Below are 16306 nucleotides of genomic sequence, written 5' to 3' on the forward strand. Positions count from 1 at the left end.
GCAGAGATGAGTGAATTTTTACCCAAGATGATCGGACCAAGAAACTAAAAAAAAAACTTCTTTTTATTTGGAGAGAGAGAGAGAGAGAGAGTATAAAGATTTGTGAATAATTGATAATTAATAACGCAAACTGCTCAAATTCAAAATTCAAATTAAAATTGCTTAAATTATATAAATTAAAATGTAAAAATTAAAAAGAACATTTCTAGAAGGCCCAAATCATCTATAAGATACCATGTCATCGAATTGTATATTTACCTAAAATTTACAAAAAGTGTGCTAATTAGAAAATTCTCTAGTTTTGATGGCTTAATTGGCTAATTTTTTGTTATTTCTATTTGTGTTAAGTTTAAATAACTAATCCAAGTGTATATAGTTACATAATGTAACACGACAAACTAGAGATAGAAAAGGAAAAATATCGATGATCAATTAAGACAGAATATGTCTAGTCAATGGAATTATTATATTAATTCCTATAGTATGTACCAAATTTCAGTCTTCACTGGGAATTTTTTTTGTGCCGCAAGTTGTTTCAGTCTCACCTTTCCAAAAAGGAAACAAGAGAAAAATAAAACAAATTGATCGTGTATATATATATATATATATATATATATATATATATATATATATATATATATATATATATAGATAATATCATCAAAGAAAAGTTTTTATGTTTCATAGCGTGGACTTTAGTTAATTAATGGGCCTCTTGTTTGTATGAGCTAAACAGTAGACCATTCTACATTTTTGTATTTGACTTCTTCTTTGTTGAAGATGCTTTCCCAAGTTACAACGGAAATTTGCATCACCGCACTATATCAGAAAGGCACCACAAAAATATTTGATAAACATTGCATCACTAAACTATATCAGAAAGTCACCACAAAAAAAATTGATAAACTTGGTATTGAAATGTCACTACAAAAATTAATAAACTTAGTATTGAAATTTCATGCTTATTATTATTATTATCATGATCTAATGGTTATCTAGCCATGTAAAACGTTACCCGATCTAAAAATCGGATAAACGGGTCCGGATAACGAGTTTATTTTAAATCGGATATGGATAACAAAACAAGTGGATCCGGTTGGACCCGTATCCATTGCCATTCCTACATCCTACAGACCACGGCCATCATTGGTGCCCTAAATGAAATGAAGGAGGAAATACTAGGTACGTCCACTATTAAGTATCCTGATTTGATCATCTTCTCCTATATTATCTAAAGTATTGAGCAAAATATAAAAAAGTATGAAATAAGCTATTATGAACAAAATTTATGTAAGGTCAAGAACTCCCCTAAAAATTTGTATGGAATATTATATTTTTTTTAAATAGGAAACGTAAAATTGCACATAAAATTGAAGAGACAAAAAATAAATAATATATTTATTGGGCTTGATTTTTTAATAATATGAAATGTTAGATGAGCTATATTTCTCTAATAAAAAAAATTGAGTTTGTAAATTATATTATTTCACCATATGTTTGTCCTATTATAACAACAAAAATGATTATAAAACTCGTCCACCGAGGTAAATAATTAATTAATTAAAACGTTTGAAATTGCTATATAGCTAACGTGTCGTAAATTTTAAGTAAATAGTCATACAGATAACGTTGGGCTAATAAATGATAGTGGCTATTTACTTAAAATTTACGTCTGTAAATATACGAAAGTGTCAATTTACCTAAGATATTTATGAAAAATTAGCTATTTAGCAATATCAAACTGTAAATATTAGCTATTTACCTAATGCACCCTAACTTAAGACTATAACTATAAGACTATAATATGATACATCAATATGAAGTAAATCACGTACCCTTAAAAATAACGTACAGCTCGTAAGGATTTAACGTCATGTGATGCACAGTGAAAGAGCTGTAATTTTGTTTAACGTACGGGAAACTGATAAAATATTTCATAACAGAAAGTGAAGAATATTTATCTATAAGTATAGGTAAGAGCGTAATTTCTTAACCTCCAGGATACCAGAGATATGATGAAATTTGGAAGCACAATTAATATTTTAAAACAAGAAGCCCAGAAGCAATACATGAAAAGAAAAGAAAAAAAATGTCCAATACATTTAATGAGAAAAAAAAGTAGAACAGCGGAAGAGGGTCAAAATAAAATGGACGATTCTCAGCACAGATAACTACCTCAACAAGGGGCCGGTTTCGAAATTCATGTTTATTGGCGACTGTAATTCAGTTATATTGGTTGAATCCGGAGACTTGATCAGTGTTCTTCCAGCCAATTCTGCGGCCAAACACTCCTTGAGCTCGGTCACAACCTGACCCATGTTTGGCCTCGCACCCGAACTCGGACACAGGCAAACCATTGCTATTTCGACAGCTTTCCATGCAGAGCTAGTCTCGAAACAGCCCTTTAAACGCTGATCAATTATTGTTTTGATGTCGCCGTTGGACAGCATCGAGCTAACCCACTGGCTTATGTGACTCCTCTCGTTGCCTCGCGTCAAAATGGCAGACCGGCCTGTGATCATCTCCAGAACAACCACACCGAAGCTATAAACGTCACTTTTTTCTGTCAGCCAGTTCGTCGAAGAGTACCTGAAATGGGTTTTATGATGTTAACTGTTACAAATTTATAATAGTAATGTACGAATTAACAAGAACCTAGAGTTCTATATACATGGAAAACTGAAGACAGAGGAAAAATACGAGTAGATGAGAAAAATTTGCTATGTTAATTAAAATTAAGGGTACAAGTTCTATGGGTTGGAAACAGTTGGAAAAGCCCCACATTTTGGGACTCATCCCATAATTGACCCAAAACTTTGTCTCCCTAAAAGATAGGTTTTGACACATTTTGGGGCATTGTAAGCCCAACCTAGCACATACAGGTGACCAAAACTCTAACACAATACATTGGAATAAGCAGAGAATAAAAGAAGAAAAAAAAGGGTTACTTATCAGGTTTTTGTATCCTTACTCGGGGTCAAGGTAGCCAGGGGTCCCAGCGACAATTGTGGAGACGTGAGAATCGCCATCGGCAGAGAAGCTTTTGGAGAGGCCAAAATCAGCGAGCTTCGCTTGGAAATTCTCGGTCAGTAAGATATTTGTGGCCTTGATATCTCTGTGTACTATCGGTGGTTTACAACCACTGTGCAGGTACTCCAAACCTATACATATAAGGGGAAAAAAAAGTATGCTTAATTAAACCTTTCAAGATAGAAAATAAATGAGTAACCTTTTATTACTAACCTTGCGCTGATTCGACTAGAATTCGAAGTCGTCTCTCCCAACTCAAGGCATTAGTATTGCTCTCATCTGCAGAGAAAATTCAAATATATCAACCTGACTTCAAAAGTAAACAAATTGAAAGCCGTTCTGTAGGCCTTTGTACTAATTTTAAGAGTGAGTTTTCTAACTATACTTGTATTTTTATTTCATTAAAAAGACACGAGCAAGAAAATAGCAAATACATGCGTAGCAAATATTGGCAAACTCATGGCTAAGTGCAAGACAATAGCAAATACATGCGTCGTCAAATATTGACAAAGTCATGGCTAAGTGTAGCCAGTAGCATATCAACAAGGAGTCGTATTAGGAGTGAAAATAAACGGAGAGTATCGCATTTAGTCCATTTAAACTGCTTCCGTGAAAATTCTATCCGAAGTTTCTAAAAATTAAGAAGATAGTCGAAACTCAAACAAGATGCATGCGTTGTTTTAGTTGGGGTTGTGTAACGTAAATAACCAATGGTTCTGACGTATTGGTTATGGTTACTTTGCAATACTTCAAAATATTCAAAATACGATATTCAAAATAAAAATATCGTAGCATAACGGGTTAAGGTTAATCAGTGAGGAAATCAATAGATTATTTATGACTAATCAAAAATATTTTTTTTCAGTCTCCTCCCCAATTTTATCTATGGACAGAAAACAATGATTTTTTCCATTTCAATAAAAAATGGAAATGTTGTACGTAATGAGTAATGAGAGAGAGAGAGAGAGAGAGAGAGAGAGAGAGAGAGAGAGAGAGAGAAATTATGAAAACACACATTTTGAATTCTCAGCCACGTATAGAAATTTGTCTATTACATTGAAAATCCTGAAATATTTGTTATTTTGCACTCCTAATATGTTTTAAGAAAAAATTATACAAAATAGCCATTTGAAATTTATTGATTAACAAAATAGCCAAAATTTCAACTTTTCAGTAAAGTAGCTAAATCTACGTTTTCAAATTGTTTTTGACAGTCAATATTAAAATTTTTTACGATTATTATAAGTAATTTATCACTTTAAAAAAAAATTAATTTTGGGGTAAAAAAAAAATTGAAATCAAATTACCGTACATTTTTGCTATTTCACTGTATTAAGACAAACCTTAGCTATTTTGCAAATTCATAACTTTAAATTGCTATTTAACTATATCACCCATGTATTAAATGACCGGGTTTGTGATCTTTCTAAGAAAAAAAGGGAAGAAAAAATCAGCTTGAAAAAATAGATAAAAATTTGGTAAATTTGAAGTAGAATTTAAAATGTATATGGTACAAATATCTGAATGAAAGAGATAATGTTTTCACGCAAATGACCATACCGAAAAGATGAGAGTGTAAGTCTCCATTCGCCATGTATTCGTATATCAAAGCCATGTCGTTTCCTTCGATACAATAACCAACCAGGCTTGTTAAATTTCTATGATGAACTGTAAGAAGAAGTTTAACCTGTGCAAGAAAAAAAATATTCCTTTGGTTTATATGTATACAATCTCCGTTAGTAACCGAGTATGCATAATTATATACCTCTGCTTGAAACTGCTGGTACCCTTGAGTCGACGAAGCAGAAAGCTTCTTGACAGCCACTTGAGTTTCACCGATAAAGCCATGGTAAACTGTTCCAAACCCACCATGCCCGAGCACTGTCTTGAAATCATTTGTCATATTTACGACCTCTAAATTGGTGAATTGCCGGTTTTTGGCCTCAAATAAACCATTATGAAACACGGGATCCTTTGATTTTTTTATGCCTGCAGAACGTTATTAATAAACAATTCATTATTTTAAAGAGGATGTTTTCAAAATGGAAAAAAAAAAAAAATTCGATTAAATTGCTTTCAGAACAATGTGAGTTTAGCAGCCAGTGTCTTCTTAAAATAGTTTTCACATTTCAAAACATCTTCAAATCGTTCCAAATAATCAGCAAGCATCCTTGAATATAAATTTAAAAAACTTATAATCTTGATTGTTTATTGAAACTGTTTAGTAACTTTCTTTATCCAGTTGTTAGAGAACAAGTGTAGACATCATAATGTTCATTTTTATAAAATAATAAAAAAAAAAATTTATACACCATTTTTTATGCTATTAATAGGCAAAAATGCATAATATTTGTTGAAGTCCTTTATCTTAAAAGAAAAATAATAAACAATTTTTTAGTCATGATGCCAAAAGTGACCTACATTCTACACTATTGTAAAAATGAAAAATAAAATATATGGTTACCGGATTGAATCTTTTGCCTTTTATAAGCTATCAGAAGAGGGACTGCTGCACAAATCAGTATGACCAAGACAGCAGCTGGGGCTACGATTTTAACAAGTATATTTTTCTTCTTTTCTTTACATGGAGGTGAACCGCATTGATTTGTATTATTCTCCGATGGAGTAGAACGATTGTCGAAATTAATAAAGCTGTGGAGAAAAAAATCGCAAATTGTGTAAAAATGGTGAAGCATGAGTTAATCACTAAGCTCTGTACATGGGTTATTCTACATAGTGCTACAACTATCTGTCAGTTATCCTGTATATAAGTGGGTAGTTTGACGAAAGATGACACACTTGAGGTTGTAATAAGATATGTGATGAGATGCACTAGATAATACTTAGATGACATACAAACAAAGCCTCAAAAATATTTTAAAGGAATTTTTAATCCAGAGGTAAGAGCAAATGACCTATATTTGTATTATGGCAATACGTAGAAAGAAAATTCAAAAATCAAATGTTATTCAAAACACATAACTATATTTTCTAGAGAAATTACCCCATTTGTCACTAATTTCATAACATTTTCCAACTTTCCACTAAAAGACTAATTTTTCCCAAAATACCACCGAGATGTCAACATTGTTGACATCTATGTCAACAATGTTGACATCTCATAGTAAAGGGAAAAAATAAATGTCAACATTGTTGACATAGATGGTGGCATATTGGAAAAAATTAGTGTTTTGGTGGAAAATGAGAAAATGTTATGAAATTGGTGGCAAATGAGACAATTTTTCTATTTTCTATTGCTCATGAATCTCAAATCAGACATGAAATTACTGAATTTGTGCAATGGTCTCAGCAACGCAACAGTTAGTAAGTCAGTTATAAATATTACGAGATAGAAACAAAAACGGAATAAGTATGGAATAATAATCTAACATACGAATTGGTAATTCAGTTCGGCAAGTCGTGCCTACATGTGGAGGGTTTATGCCTAGTGGAAAGCAATTTATTATGATAACGTGGTACAATAAGGATTTGTACTCAACGACTCCCTCGCTAGCTACCCAAACTACGTCTATCCTGTTCAACTGCAACTTAGACTCCCTTTAAGCTCAAGATTCCCTCAATTCTCACAAAATATCTCTTTCGAGAATTCTAAACATGGGAAAAATCTAACCTTGTGCTTCTAATATAATCACCCGAATATAGGCAATAAAGCAGAGATTAAAGACACCAAGCTTCAACACATGTCGTTCTAAGCTCAATTAATCACTCGAATAAATCTCTCAAAAAGTATAAGTGTAGACGGTATGGTTTTGACCTATTTATGGAGAAAGCTAGGTCAAAACATATCTTGAAGTCGGATTAGCAGCACCACCCATTACATCATCAATCCACATTGGAATCTTACTTCAATTCGGAATAAAAAAACCCAAAAGTGAATGGACCGTAACTGTTGTACAATCTGTTACAACAGAAGCTGTAATGCTTCTAAAAAAAATAATTGTAACGAGGCTCAATTCTATTCCACGATTCTTTAAGTATTTTTCCAACATTAAATCGTCAATTAATGTAACAACAAGGCTTCTCCTAAATCTAAGATCCCTCACTTTCACATACTTATAAATGTTTGAGATGACGATGCATGAATCATCGATAAGGCAATCCAAATCTCTGCCACTCACAAATCAGTAAAATGTTGCTTGTTATTGCTGCTAACGTGTTTTACTTACTCGTATATGAGTGTATCTATAGACTGCTTGATTGGCATAGAGGTAGTTAGATTTGTAGCTAACCTTTTGTGTATAAAGCTTGAACTCGTGGGTCATCAACTTTGAGATTATTTGAATATAATTCTCCAAAACCTCTCTCTCTCTCTCTCTCTCTCTCTCTCTCTCTCTCTCTCTCTCTCTCTCTCTCTCTCTCTGCCTTTATAGTTCTAGACAGAGACCAATTTTTATTCTCAAACAATCTCTAAAGATCAAACACTCACAATGCGTATAGAGACCTTTAAGAGTTTAACTATACCATTTTGAGTAGTCAAAGAGTTGAACTATACCATTTTTAGTAGTCAAATAGTTGGATGTCCTCTCTAGTATTTCTTGCAGAATGCAAAGATTATATTCTATGTACGTAGAGTCAACAAAAATATATCTTAAACAGATTCGAAAATTTTCAAAAAGATCGGTGGTAGTGAAATCTATCTAGGCCAACCAAGATGTCCCAACATGTTGCTAGACATTGTTCAAGATATCTTGTACAATTTTCTTGCCAACTTACATCAGCCATTATCAATTATATATCATGCTTATTATGTAACGTCCCTGAGAGCATGTCATTAGAAAGATTGCTTAGAATACTTGACAATTGTACCTGCTCGAAACTACTATGGAAGCAATGTATATACCACTAAGAAAATACTCCATAGTCCATCATATCAAGAGAAAAGTGGTTGAAGCAAGATTTCTGACCTTAAATCTAGGGAGTCATTCTTCGATCTTTCAGTAAGTGTAGCCGGAATCGGACCTGTAAAGCTATTGTTATCCAACTTTCTGCAACGAGATACAGAATATCAAAATAAAATCACAACTATGAACAGTATAAAAGGAAAATCTAGTAAAATTTTAAGCCAATATACAACTCACATGACTGTTAGGTATTGCAATTCAGCTAGAAATTCGGGCACTGATCCTGTTAATTCATTGTTTGACAAGTCCCTGAGACGAAGATTTAACCATAACTATTCAGAAGTTCGAGACACATTAATTTTGTACTTTACAGAGAGATGAAGTGTGCTTACAAAATCTCTAGCATAGGTAGCTTCGAAATATACGAAGTTAACTCGCCAGTTAGACCAGTTGAAGACAGATTCCTGTAGTTGATTTTTCATGACATTAAGAAGTTATAGATATTGTCAAATCGAGTCATTAAAAATATAATAAATAATAAGTTGAAACGATGGAGAAAAAAATTAATTTATTTATAACATGGTAAAGCTTACAACTCTGTAATCCTTGGGGGATCAGAACCGTCGTAGCTACACCTAAGACCTATCCATACATATTTAATTGGAGCACAAGGGTCCCCATCCCAGTTTCTCTTCACTTTGTATGTTGACTTTATCATCGACATTGCGTCCACTAATTAAATAAAACAATCAAATTAAGCCAAAGAGCTAATAACATATATATATATATTTTCTTTTTGAAGTTTTTTTAATGTTAGAGATAATAATATGATTTATAACATACCGTCGTCTTTTTTTGTTTCCGATTGCGATAAATCCAACAGATTGTAGATCTCAATAGCGTTGAGGATCGGTGGCAGTGTCGATGTTTTGCGCTGCACTAGCGTTATGTTATAGTTTGCCACTATATTTTCACTCGGAGAACGTGACATGGTAAACGCAACCGTGGTAACATTCAAGTAATTAGGTACGACCGGCTCAGGATAAAGCTCTCCATCGACATAGATGTCAAACGATCTTGACTCGTTTGCTTTAAGTTTCTTAATCTCGGAAAAATGAAGATAGACATATTGTACATCGGTGACCTCGTAGTCTATCCAAGAATAAATCAGAGGCTCTTTCGGATTCGTCGGCGTGACAGCTGTTTTCATGACCACTGACGGTGGTTTATAAGATGAACCGGGATTAACATCAAGTGGAGTGCTTACCGCGGTCCAGTTTGGTTTGTAGTTGTTTAGATCTTGATAATACCAATCGCGATCAAAAGCATCGTACGGGTAACTGAAAATAAAACTTTTAATCTCTTAGCCACGGAAACAAGTAAAACTGAATAAGTAACTTGAAAGATAACTATAATAATAAATTTAGAAAATATTACGCATATGAGCGGTTGGTGATTGTGCCAAGATCAGTCCTTGTGTTGAGACGCAACGATCCGGACTGAGTGGGATATGTTTTGTTGATCAAAGGTCGCAATTCCAGAGCATAAATAATCGGCGACCCAGTTCCGTTATTGACTAAGCAAACGCTGACATGATCATCCAAGGGAACATGGATGATCTCCCTTGTGATAGGTACGTCAATAAAGAATTCGATTGTGTCCCAGTAATTAACCCCAATATGGATGAAGAAACTCGGCGGGTAACTTTTGTTGTCATAGTTGCCATAGAAGAACCCGGTTCTGATGATGTAAGGGGTTTCCCGTGTGACATTCACCGTGTAGCAATTTCTGATTCCTTCGGGAAAGACTCTCAGAGTTTCGCACTGTTTTTGATACCGAAATCGATATTCCAGAGGTACGAGCCTACTTTCACCGCCGTTGACAAATGGCTCATCGGGGATGTACTTTATTCCGGTTGTTGGTTCAGTGTAGTTTCCTGAGCTTTCGGTGAGCCCACAGTCAATGCTAATGTATCCTATCCACATGTATAAAAAAAAATCTTAATTAGATGAGAAGTATAAGAATAAAAATAAACGAAGAAGATTTGAGATTGCAATAGCTACAAACCTGATTGATCATCTTGTGCATGAACAATATTTATAGATGCCAAAATTACAAAAAAGGCAAATAGAAAATGTTTGACAATCTCCAAAGTACTCATTGTGCTACTATGCTTCTAGAAATGCCAGCATTTACCACGATCTCTTTAAGCAATAAATAGGGAGGAAACTGAAATCTCATTACGAGCTTTTGTGTATATTATTATTGGATCCCTGAAACTCAAAAAGGTACAACATGTTGACATGAAGTTTGATAAAATTTTAAAGTATGTCTTTAGATTAAATTTGAGTTAAAAAATCAGACGTGTGAAACAGGATAAGCGGATAATATACTAAGTACTAGATTATACGTGTCCATTTTTAACAAGAGAAAATGGGACCACACTAAAAAACACCTAAAACACACCAAAAAAAAAAAAAAAAAAAAACACTAACTGGACCTCGGTGGCGCCCCCAACAGATCTGACCCCTGAGTTTCGGCCATCAGCCATGGGTCTCAGCATTGGCCGAACCAAGGGTCTTGGCACTGCATGATCCCGAAAACGGGCGATAAAACTAAATATTTATATTTTTGAAGAAAACAAGATGACATTTTTTTTAGATTTAATCCAATACCTCCGATTGAAGATGGGAGGTTCAAATAAATTTAAGTTTGGAGCTAAAATTTCCATACCAACCTCTCCATGTTTTAGTGAAATGAATATTGGTTCAAGAGATTTTACCACACATAGTCTTGAATTGTAATCAGCAGATTCATGTTATAACAAAAATACCCTTATTATTAAATCTATATAACATTTACGTTATTTTTCTGTTATTTATTTTAAAAATTAGATAAACTATGCCATTTGAAACTTCAAAATTGTAGAATAGCAAATGTCTTAAGAACTTGAAAAATAGTTATATTTCTTATAAGATTTTGTTTTTTTTTACATTACCCTGCCGTTTTCTACCGATGTAAGAAATGTTGATTAAATACAAAGGACAATAAGTAATTGTAAGTTTTATAGGAATTAATTAATTTAATTTATAGTGATATATAATATATTAATGAATTAATTGAGATAACATGCTTAACCATCTTTAATTTGTTGACTGCCCCTACGTGTAGTGATTTCCTTCATTAATACAAAACATAAAATAAAAATAAAAAAAAATAAAAAAAAAAACGGTGACTAAAGTACTAAATGTCGGGGGCCGCTTCTCTTTCCTAGTAATGATGCTATAATTTTTTTTTAAATTATTTACATTGCTTAGTTATCCAACATAATTTATTCTTTGGTAGATCTTAAAATACTCCAATAATTAGCTGGGCGTACGTTCTAGAAATATGGTTAAAAGCAAACCTATTTTTTTAGTTTTAGCCCATGTTTGTCAAACTTTAGAAATATAGTAAAACGGATTGATAAACAAAAAAAAAAAAAAAAAATCTGATTTACCCTTATTTATTACCAAATTCGTCCATTTCTTTCTCCTACTTTTTTCCTACACTTTTTTTTCCATAAAAACTTCAAAAAACCATATCTATCTCATATGAACTCGAAATTGAGTGATATCAAATCCTACGGATTAATGACACTGAGATCTTCAAAAATAGATCTATTGTGTTTGATGAAAATGTTTAATGTCATAGATGTAGAAAAATCACGTTACTGCCTTAGACATGAAAATAACTGAATATTTTCGGAAATCATCTGAATAAATGGAAACGTAAACATGATGCATTAAACATGATTTTTCATCAAACATAATGGGTCAATTTTTGAAGATCTCGGCGCCACGAATCTGAAGGATTTGGAATCACTCAATTTTGAGTTCGTATGAGATAGATATGGATTTTTGAAGTTTTGATGCAAAAAAAAACTGTTTGAAAAAAAAAGTAGGAGAGAGAAAGTGACGAATTAAAAAAATAAGAGAGAGAAATTGATGAATCTAGAAAAAAATCCATATATTTATTTAAGGAAAAATATGAAATTTTAACTCATTACCTCAAGTGCCACTTATTATAATTGACTATTTTTTCTAAAACTCTCCAAACGTGGGCTAAATCACAAACCTTGAGTTTAAGGTGACCTAGTTAGTTACAAACTTTAGTTTAATAGCCAACAAATATATTTATGTTTTGGAAATAGCCAACGTTTGCAAACTTTTGGAAAAATAGTCAAACAGTCTAAGTGGCATAAGTAATAGCTAATAAAAATTACTTTTATGACATTAACTTTTTAAATTCGTCACTTTCTCTCTCATAGTTTTGAATTCGTCACTTTCTCTCTCCTACTTTCTTTCCTACATTTTTTTTTCATAAAAACTTCAGAAATCCACATCTATCTCATATGAACTCAAAATTAATTGATTCCAAATCTTACGGATTCGTGGTACCGAGATCTTCAAAAATAGATCTATTGTGTTTGATGAAAAATCATATTTAATGCGTCATGTTTATGTGTGTATTAATGACTTTTCCAGAAATATTCAATAAATTTCCATTTATTTCCAGATGATTTCTAAAAATTTTCAGTTATTTATATATCTAAGACAATAACGTGATTTTTCTACATTTATGGCATCAAAAATTATTTTTCATCAACACAATAGGTCTATTTTTGAAGATCTCGGCACTATGAATCCGTAAGATTCGAAATCACTCAATTTTCGAGTTCATATGAGATATATACGGATTTTTGAAATTTGGATGAAAAAACTGTTTGATTAAAAGTATGAGAGCGAAAGTGATGAATTAAAAAACAAGAGAGAAAGTGACGAATTTAGAAGAAAAAAACATCTAAATTGATTTAAGGATACTTTTGGAATTTTAACTCATTAACCCAACTGCCACCTCATACATTTGACTATTTTCCCATAACTTTTTAAACGTTGGTTAAATCTCAAACCTTGAATTTAAGGTGACCTAGTTAGTTACAAAATTCTAATTAGCTTGGAAGGTTTTTAAGAAAGGTTGGCGTAGAATTGGTTGGCAAATGTTTTTTCTGTCTTTTGAAATATTTGAATTATTATATGCGGATTTAGTTCCGGCGTGTATAGAGCCGTATTTTAAGATTCCAATAATTAGTTTGACAGTTTATTAAGAAAGGTTAGCCAATAATTCGGTTGGCAGGACCTTTTTTTTTTTTTTTTCTTTTTTTCTTTGTCTTTTCAATACTTCAAATATTTTATGCGGTCTTTCATACTGGTTTCGAGTCCCGCGTGTATGTAGCCGTAGTTTAAGGTTGATAATACTCCTGAAGGAAACAATTTCTGATTTAAATAAAAAAAAAAAAAAAAAAAAAGTGTGGGACATAAGTAACGCTATGCAAACAGGATAGTAATGTACAAATATTCATTTATATATACATCGTGAAAGGCTTCTTATCATAGTTATAAGTCTTAAGTTGCTAAGTTGTACGAGTCAAAGACTATATGTAAGAGTTTCAAGCACGACTGCCAAAGTCTGTTTAAAGTATATCATAATAGTTATTTCAGAATATTTTAATATGAGAAGAAGAACAGAACGTGCATCGACTAAAGGACAACCATTTTTCGTGATTTATTCTTAATCCTTCTGTTTTTTATTATATGTTTTTTCAATTATTATATTATTTGTTAGCGGTCACAAAGGTTAGTATGACAATCTTGAGTTTTCTTTTTACTTAATTTTCAAGCTCATCGCATGGTGATGGAGATAACGTTATGTGACATTTCTCTAAAAGTAATAGATAAACACAGCACAGCAAAACAATAGGCGCAAACAGTCTAAGGGATAGTTCACACATAAACTTGATTTTTAAAATATTATAGGGTCATAGCTGTTATAAATTTTTCTTTCTTAAAAAAGGAAAAATTCAGATATAAATTTTTTCTTTTTAAAGTGCAGAATTTTCAAACTAGTTGGTGTTTTAAATCGTTTGAAGAATAGTATTTTTATTTTAATTATAAACAATTATTTTCGTTATAAATGAAAACGTAAACATTAAGAAAATATTATTTTCAATTTGAAACAACTATTTTTATGATAAAAACTTTGTAAACGTTATTATTGCTATTAGTTTAAGTTGAGATTTGAGATATTCCCAATCACACTCACAAAACGAGAGAGAATTTGGAGATTCAGATCTGATGATTCTTCATTGATAATAATTCAGTACAATGTAGTTGTGTATAAATATGTGTACAACATGACGGCTATGTTCAATGTATCTGCCTAACTAACTCTAGCGGCCAAGGCCTAGTGGCTTGCTGACTCATCAGCCTCAATGGTATCCAATGATGCTGACGTGGACGTTGGTGATGTGGCTCCATCCTCAATATCCCCCCTCAAGCTGAACGGGGAAGGCTTCATGTTGAGCTTGGACTTGAGCTTGAGAAAGCGAGCCACTGAAAGGCTTTTGGTGAGCAGAATAGCCGTCTGATCTTCAGTAGGCACATACCTGATCTCCAGTTCCTTGCGTATGACCATGTCACGTACGAAATGAGTGTCGATCTCAATGTGTTTTGTGCGTGCGTGATGAACTGGGTTTGCCGCCATCGCTGCAGCACCAATGTTGTCACACCAGATGACTGGCGTGCACGGCAAGGTTACTCTGAGCTCATGTAGAAGTGATTTCAGCCATAGAATTTCACAGCTGGCATGAGCCAAAGTACGATACTCGGCTTCAGTGCTCAACCGCGCCACCACGTGCTGCTTGCGTGAGCTCCACGACACCAAGCAGCCACCTAGATACACACAGCAGGAACTTGTTGACCTGCGATTGTCTGGACAACTCGCCCAGTCAGCATCGGCAAAGGCCACAAGTGAAAGACTCTGGCCTGGATCAAAGGTGATACCATGAGTTGCAGTGCCCTTGAGGTACCTGAGGACTCGTTTGCATGCAAACCAATGATCTTCAGTTGGGGCTTGTAAAAACTGACTCAGCTTATTCACAATATATGTGATCTCTGGCCTTGTGAGCACAAGATATTGGAGAGCCCCTATCACACTTCTGTATGCAGTGATGTCTGACAAAGGCACACCAGAGTCTTTGGACAGAGTTAAGCCAGGGGCACAAGGAGTAGAACAAGGCTTGACACCAGTCATCTTAGTCTTGACTAGAAGATCTGAAATGTACTTGGCCTGAGACATATGTAACCCAGTCTCATCTCTCATTGCTTCTATCCTAAGAAAGTAATGGACTGATCCAAGTCTTTTGAGTTCAAACTGAGTGTTGAGATCAGCTATGAGATTGGACACCACTGTAGGAGTGTTCCCAGTGACCAGAATATCGTCCACGTAGACTAAAAGTATGATGAACACTGACCCTTTTTCAAACACAAACAGTGAAATTTCTGAGACTGCATTCCTGAACCCCCAACCAATAAGATCCTGTCTGAGCCTCTCAAACCAAGCCCTTGGAGCTTGTTTAAGCCCATACAAGGCCTTCTTTAGCTTGCAGATGTGATGTGGCTTATCCTTACACACAAACCCTTCTGGCTGAGCCATGTAGACATCCTCCTCAAGCACACCATTGAGGAATGCATTGCTCACATCCAGCTGCTGAACATCCCAGCCTTTGTGAACAGCTAGTGTAAGCACCACTCTGACTGTGCCTGCCTTAACCACTGGACTAAAGGTCTCTGTGAAGTCCACACCTGGAGTTTGAGCATATCCTTGGCTACTAAACGGGCTTTGTACCTGGGAATAGACCCATCTGGCTTGAACTTGAGTTTGAACACCCATTTGTTGACAACTATGTTCTGCTTCGGATGATATGGCACCAGATCCCAAGTGTCATTGTGGTTCAGGGCTTGAATTTCTTCTATCATGGCATTTTTCCAATTTGGATTTACAAGAGCTTGAGTTACACTAGCTGGTTCCACTGGGTCAAACTCAACAAGAAATGGGTGTTTTGTGGCTAGTAGGACCTTAGGTTTGTATATTCCGGATTTGGCTCTAGTGATCATGGTGTGGTTATTTGGTGGTTGAGAGGTACTTGGTTTGTCAAAAGGTAGGACAACAGTGAGGTGTCTAGAGATGTCCCTAGGGGATGAAGTGATTTGAGTGTTTGAGACAAGACTGTTTCCTGGGCTGGTTGTTTGGTTTGGAGAAATTTGAGTGTGTTCAGGTTTAGGCTGCTGGTCAATTTGAGTGTGTTCAGGTTCATGCTGCTGGTCTTGGCTCATTGGGGATGTGGCTGAGTCACATGAAGTCATGGGAATGAGAGGCTGTAAAGGACTAGAGTTTGGTGTTGTACCTCCTTCAGAGCTGCTTGAACTTGAACTCTAGTATTGTCACATTTGGAACTTACTGAGGAGTAAAACTCACACTTGGTAGAACTGTAGCCTAGACTCTACAGCTGGACACATTTTTTACCCAAACAAACC

At 34.2% G+C, this 16306-nt stretch overlaps 1 protein-coding gene across 1 annotated transcript; it reads right to left on the minus strand.

The window, feature by feature from the left end:
• Positions 1–1985: 1985 nt before the first annotated feature.
• Positions 1986–10053, minus strand: LOC149385849 (LRR receptor-like serine/threonine-protein kinase IOS1). Its single transcript, XM_089626422.1, has 13 exons — positions 9960–10053; positions 9330–9867; positions 8736–9232; positions 8486–8624; positions 8285–8356; positions 8130–8201; positions 7956–8036; positions 5495–5682; positions 4796–5019; positions 4591–4717; positions 3244–3309; positions 2972–3161; positions 1986–2589 (listed from the first exon to the last, which is right to left on the minus strand). The coding sequence occupies exons 1-13, from the start codon at positions 10051–10053 to the stop codon at positions 2172–2174; spliced, it is 2706 nt and encodes a 901-aa protein (XP_089482548.1). The 3' UTR covers positions 1986–2171.
• Between the last annotated feature and the right edge of the window lie 6253 nt (positions 10054–16306).

The sequence above is a fragment of the Urtica dioica genome, chromosome 9 (genome assembly GCF_054948205.1).
Source record: "Urtica dioica subsp. dioica isolate 48M chromosome 9, U.dioica_male_clone48M_v1_H2, whole genome shotgun sequence".
NCBI lineage: Eukaryota > Viridiplantae > Streptophyta > Magnoliopsida > Rosales > Urticaceae > Urtica > Urtica dioica.

Excerpts from the sequence above, each read along its gene's own strand:
- LOC149385849 (XM_089626422.1), bottom strand. The coding sequence starts at position 10,053 with ATGAGTACTTTGGAGATTGTCAAACATTTTCTATTTGCCTTTTTTGTA. Across the intron at positions 8,037-8,129 it reads TTGCAATACCTAACAGTCAT|AAAGTTGGATAACAATAGCT; the intron begins GTGAGTTGTATA and ends ATCTCGTTGCAG. Across the intron at positions 3,310-4,590 it reads CTTACACTCTCATCTTTTCG|ATGAGAGCAATACTAATGCC; the intron begins GTATGGTCATTT and ends TTTTCTCTGCAG.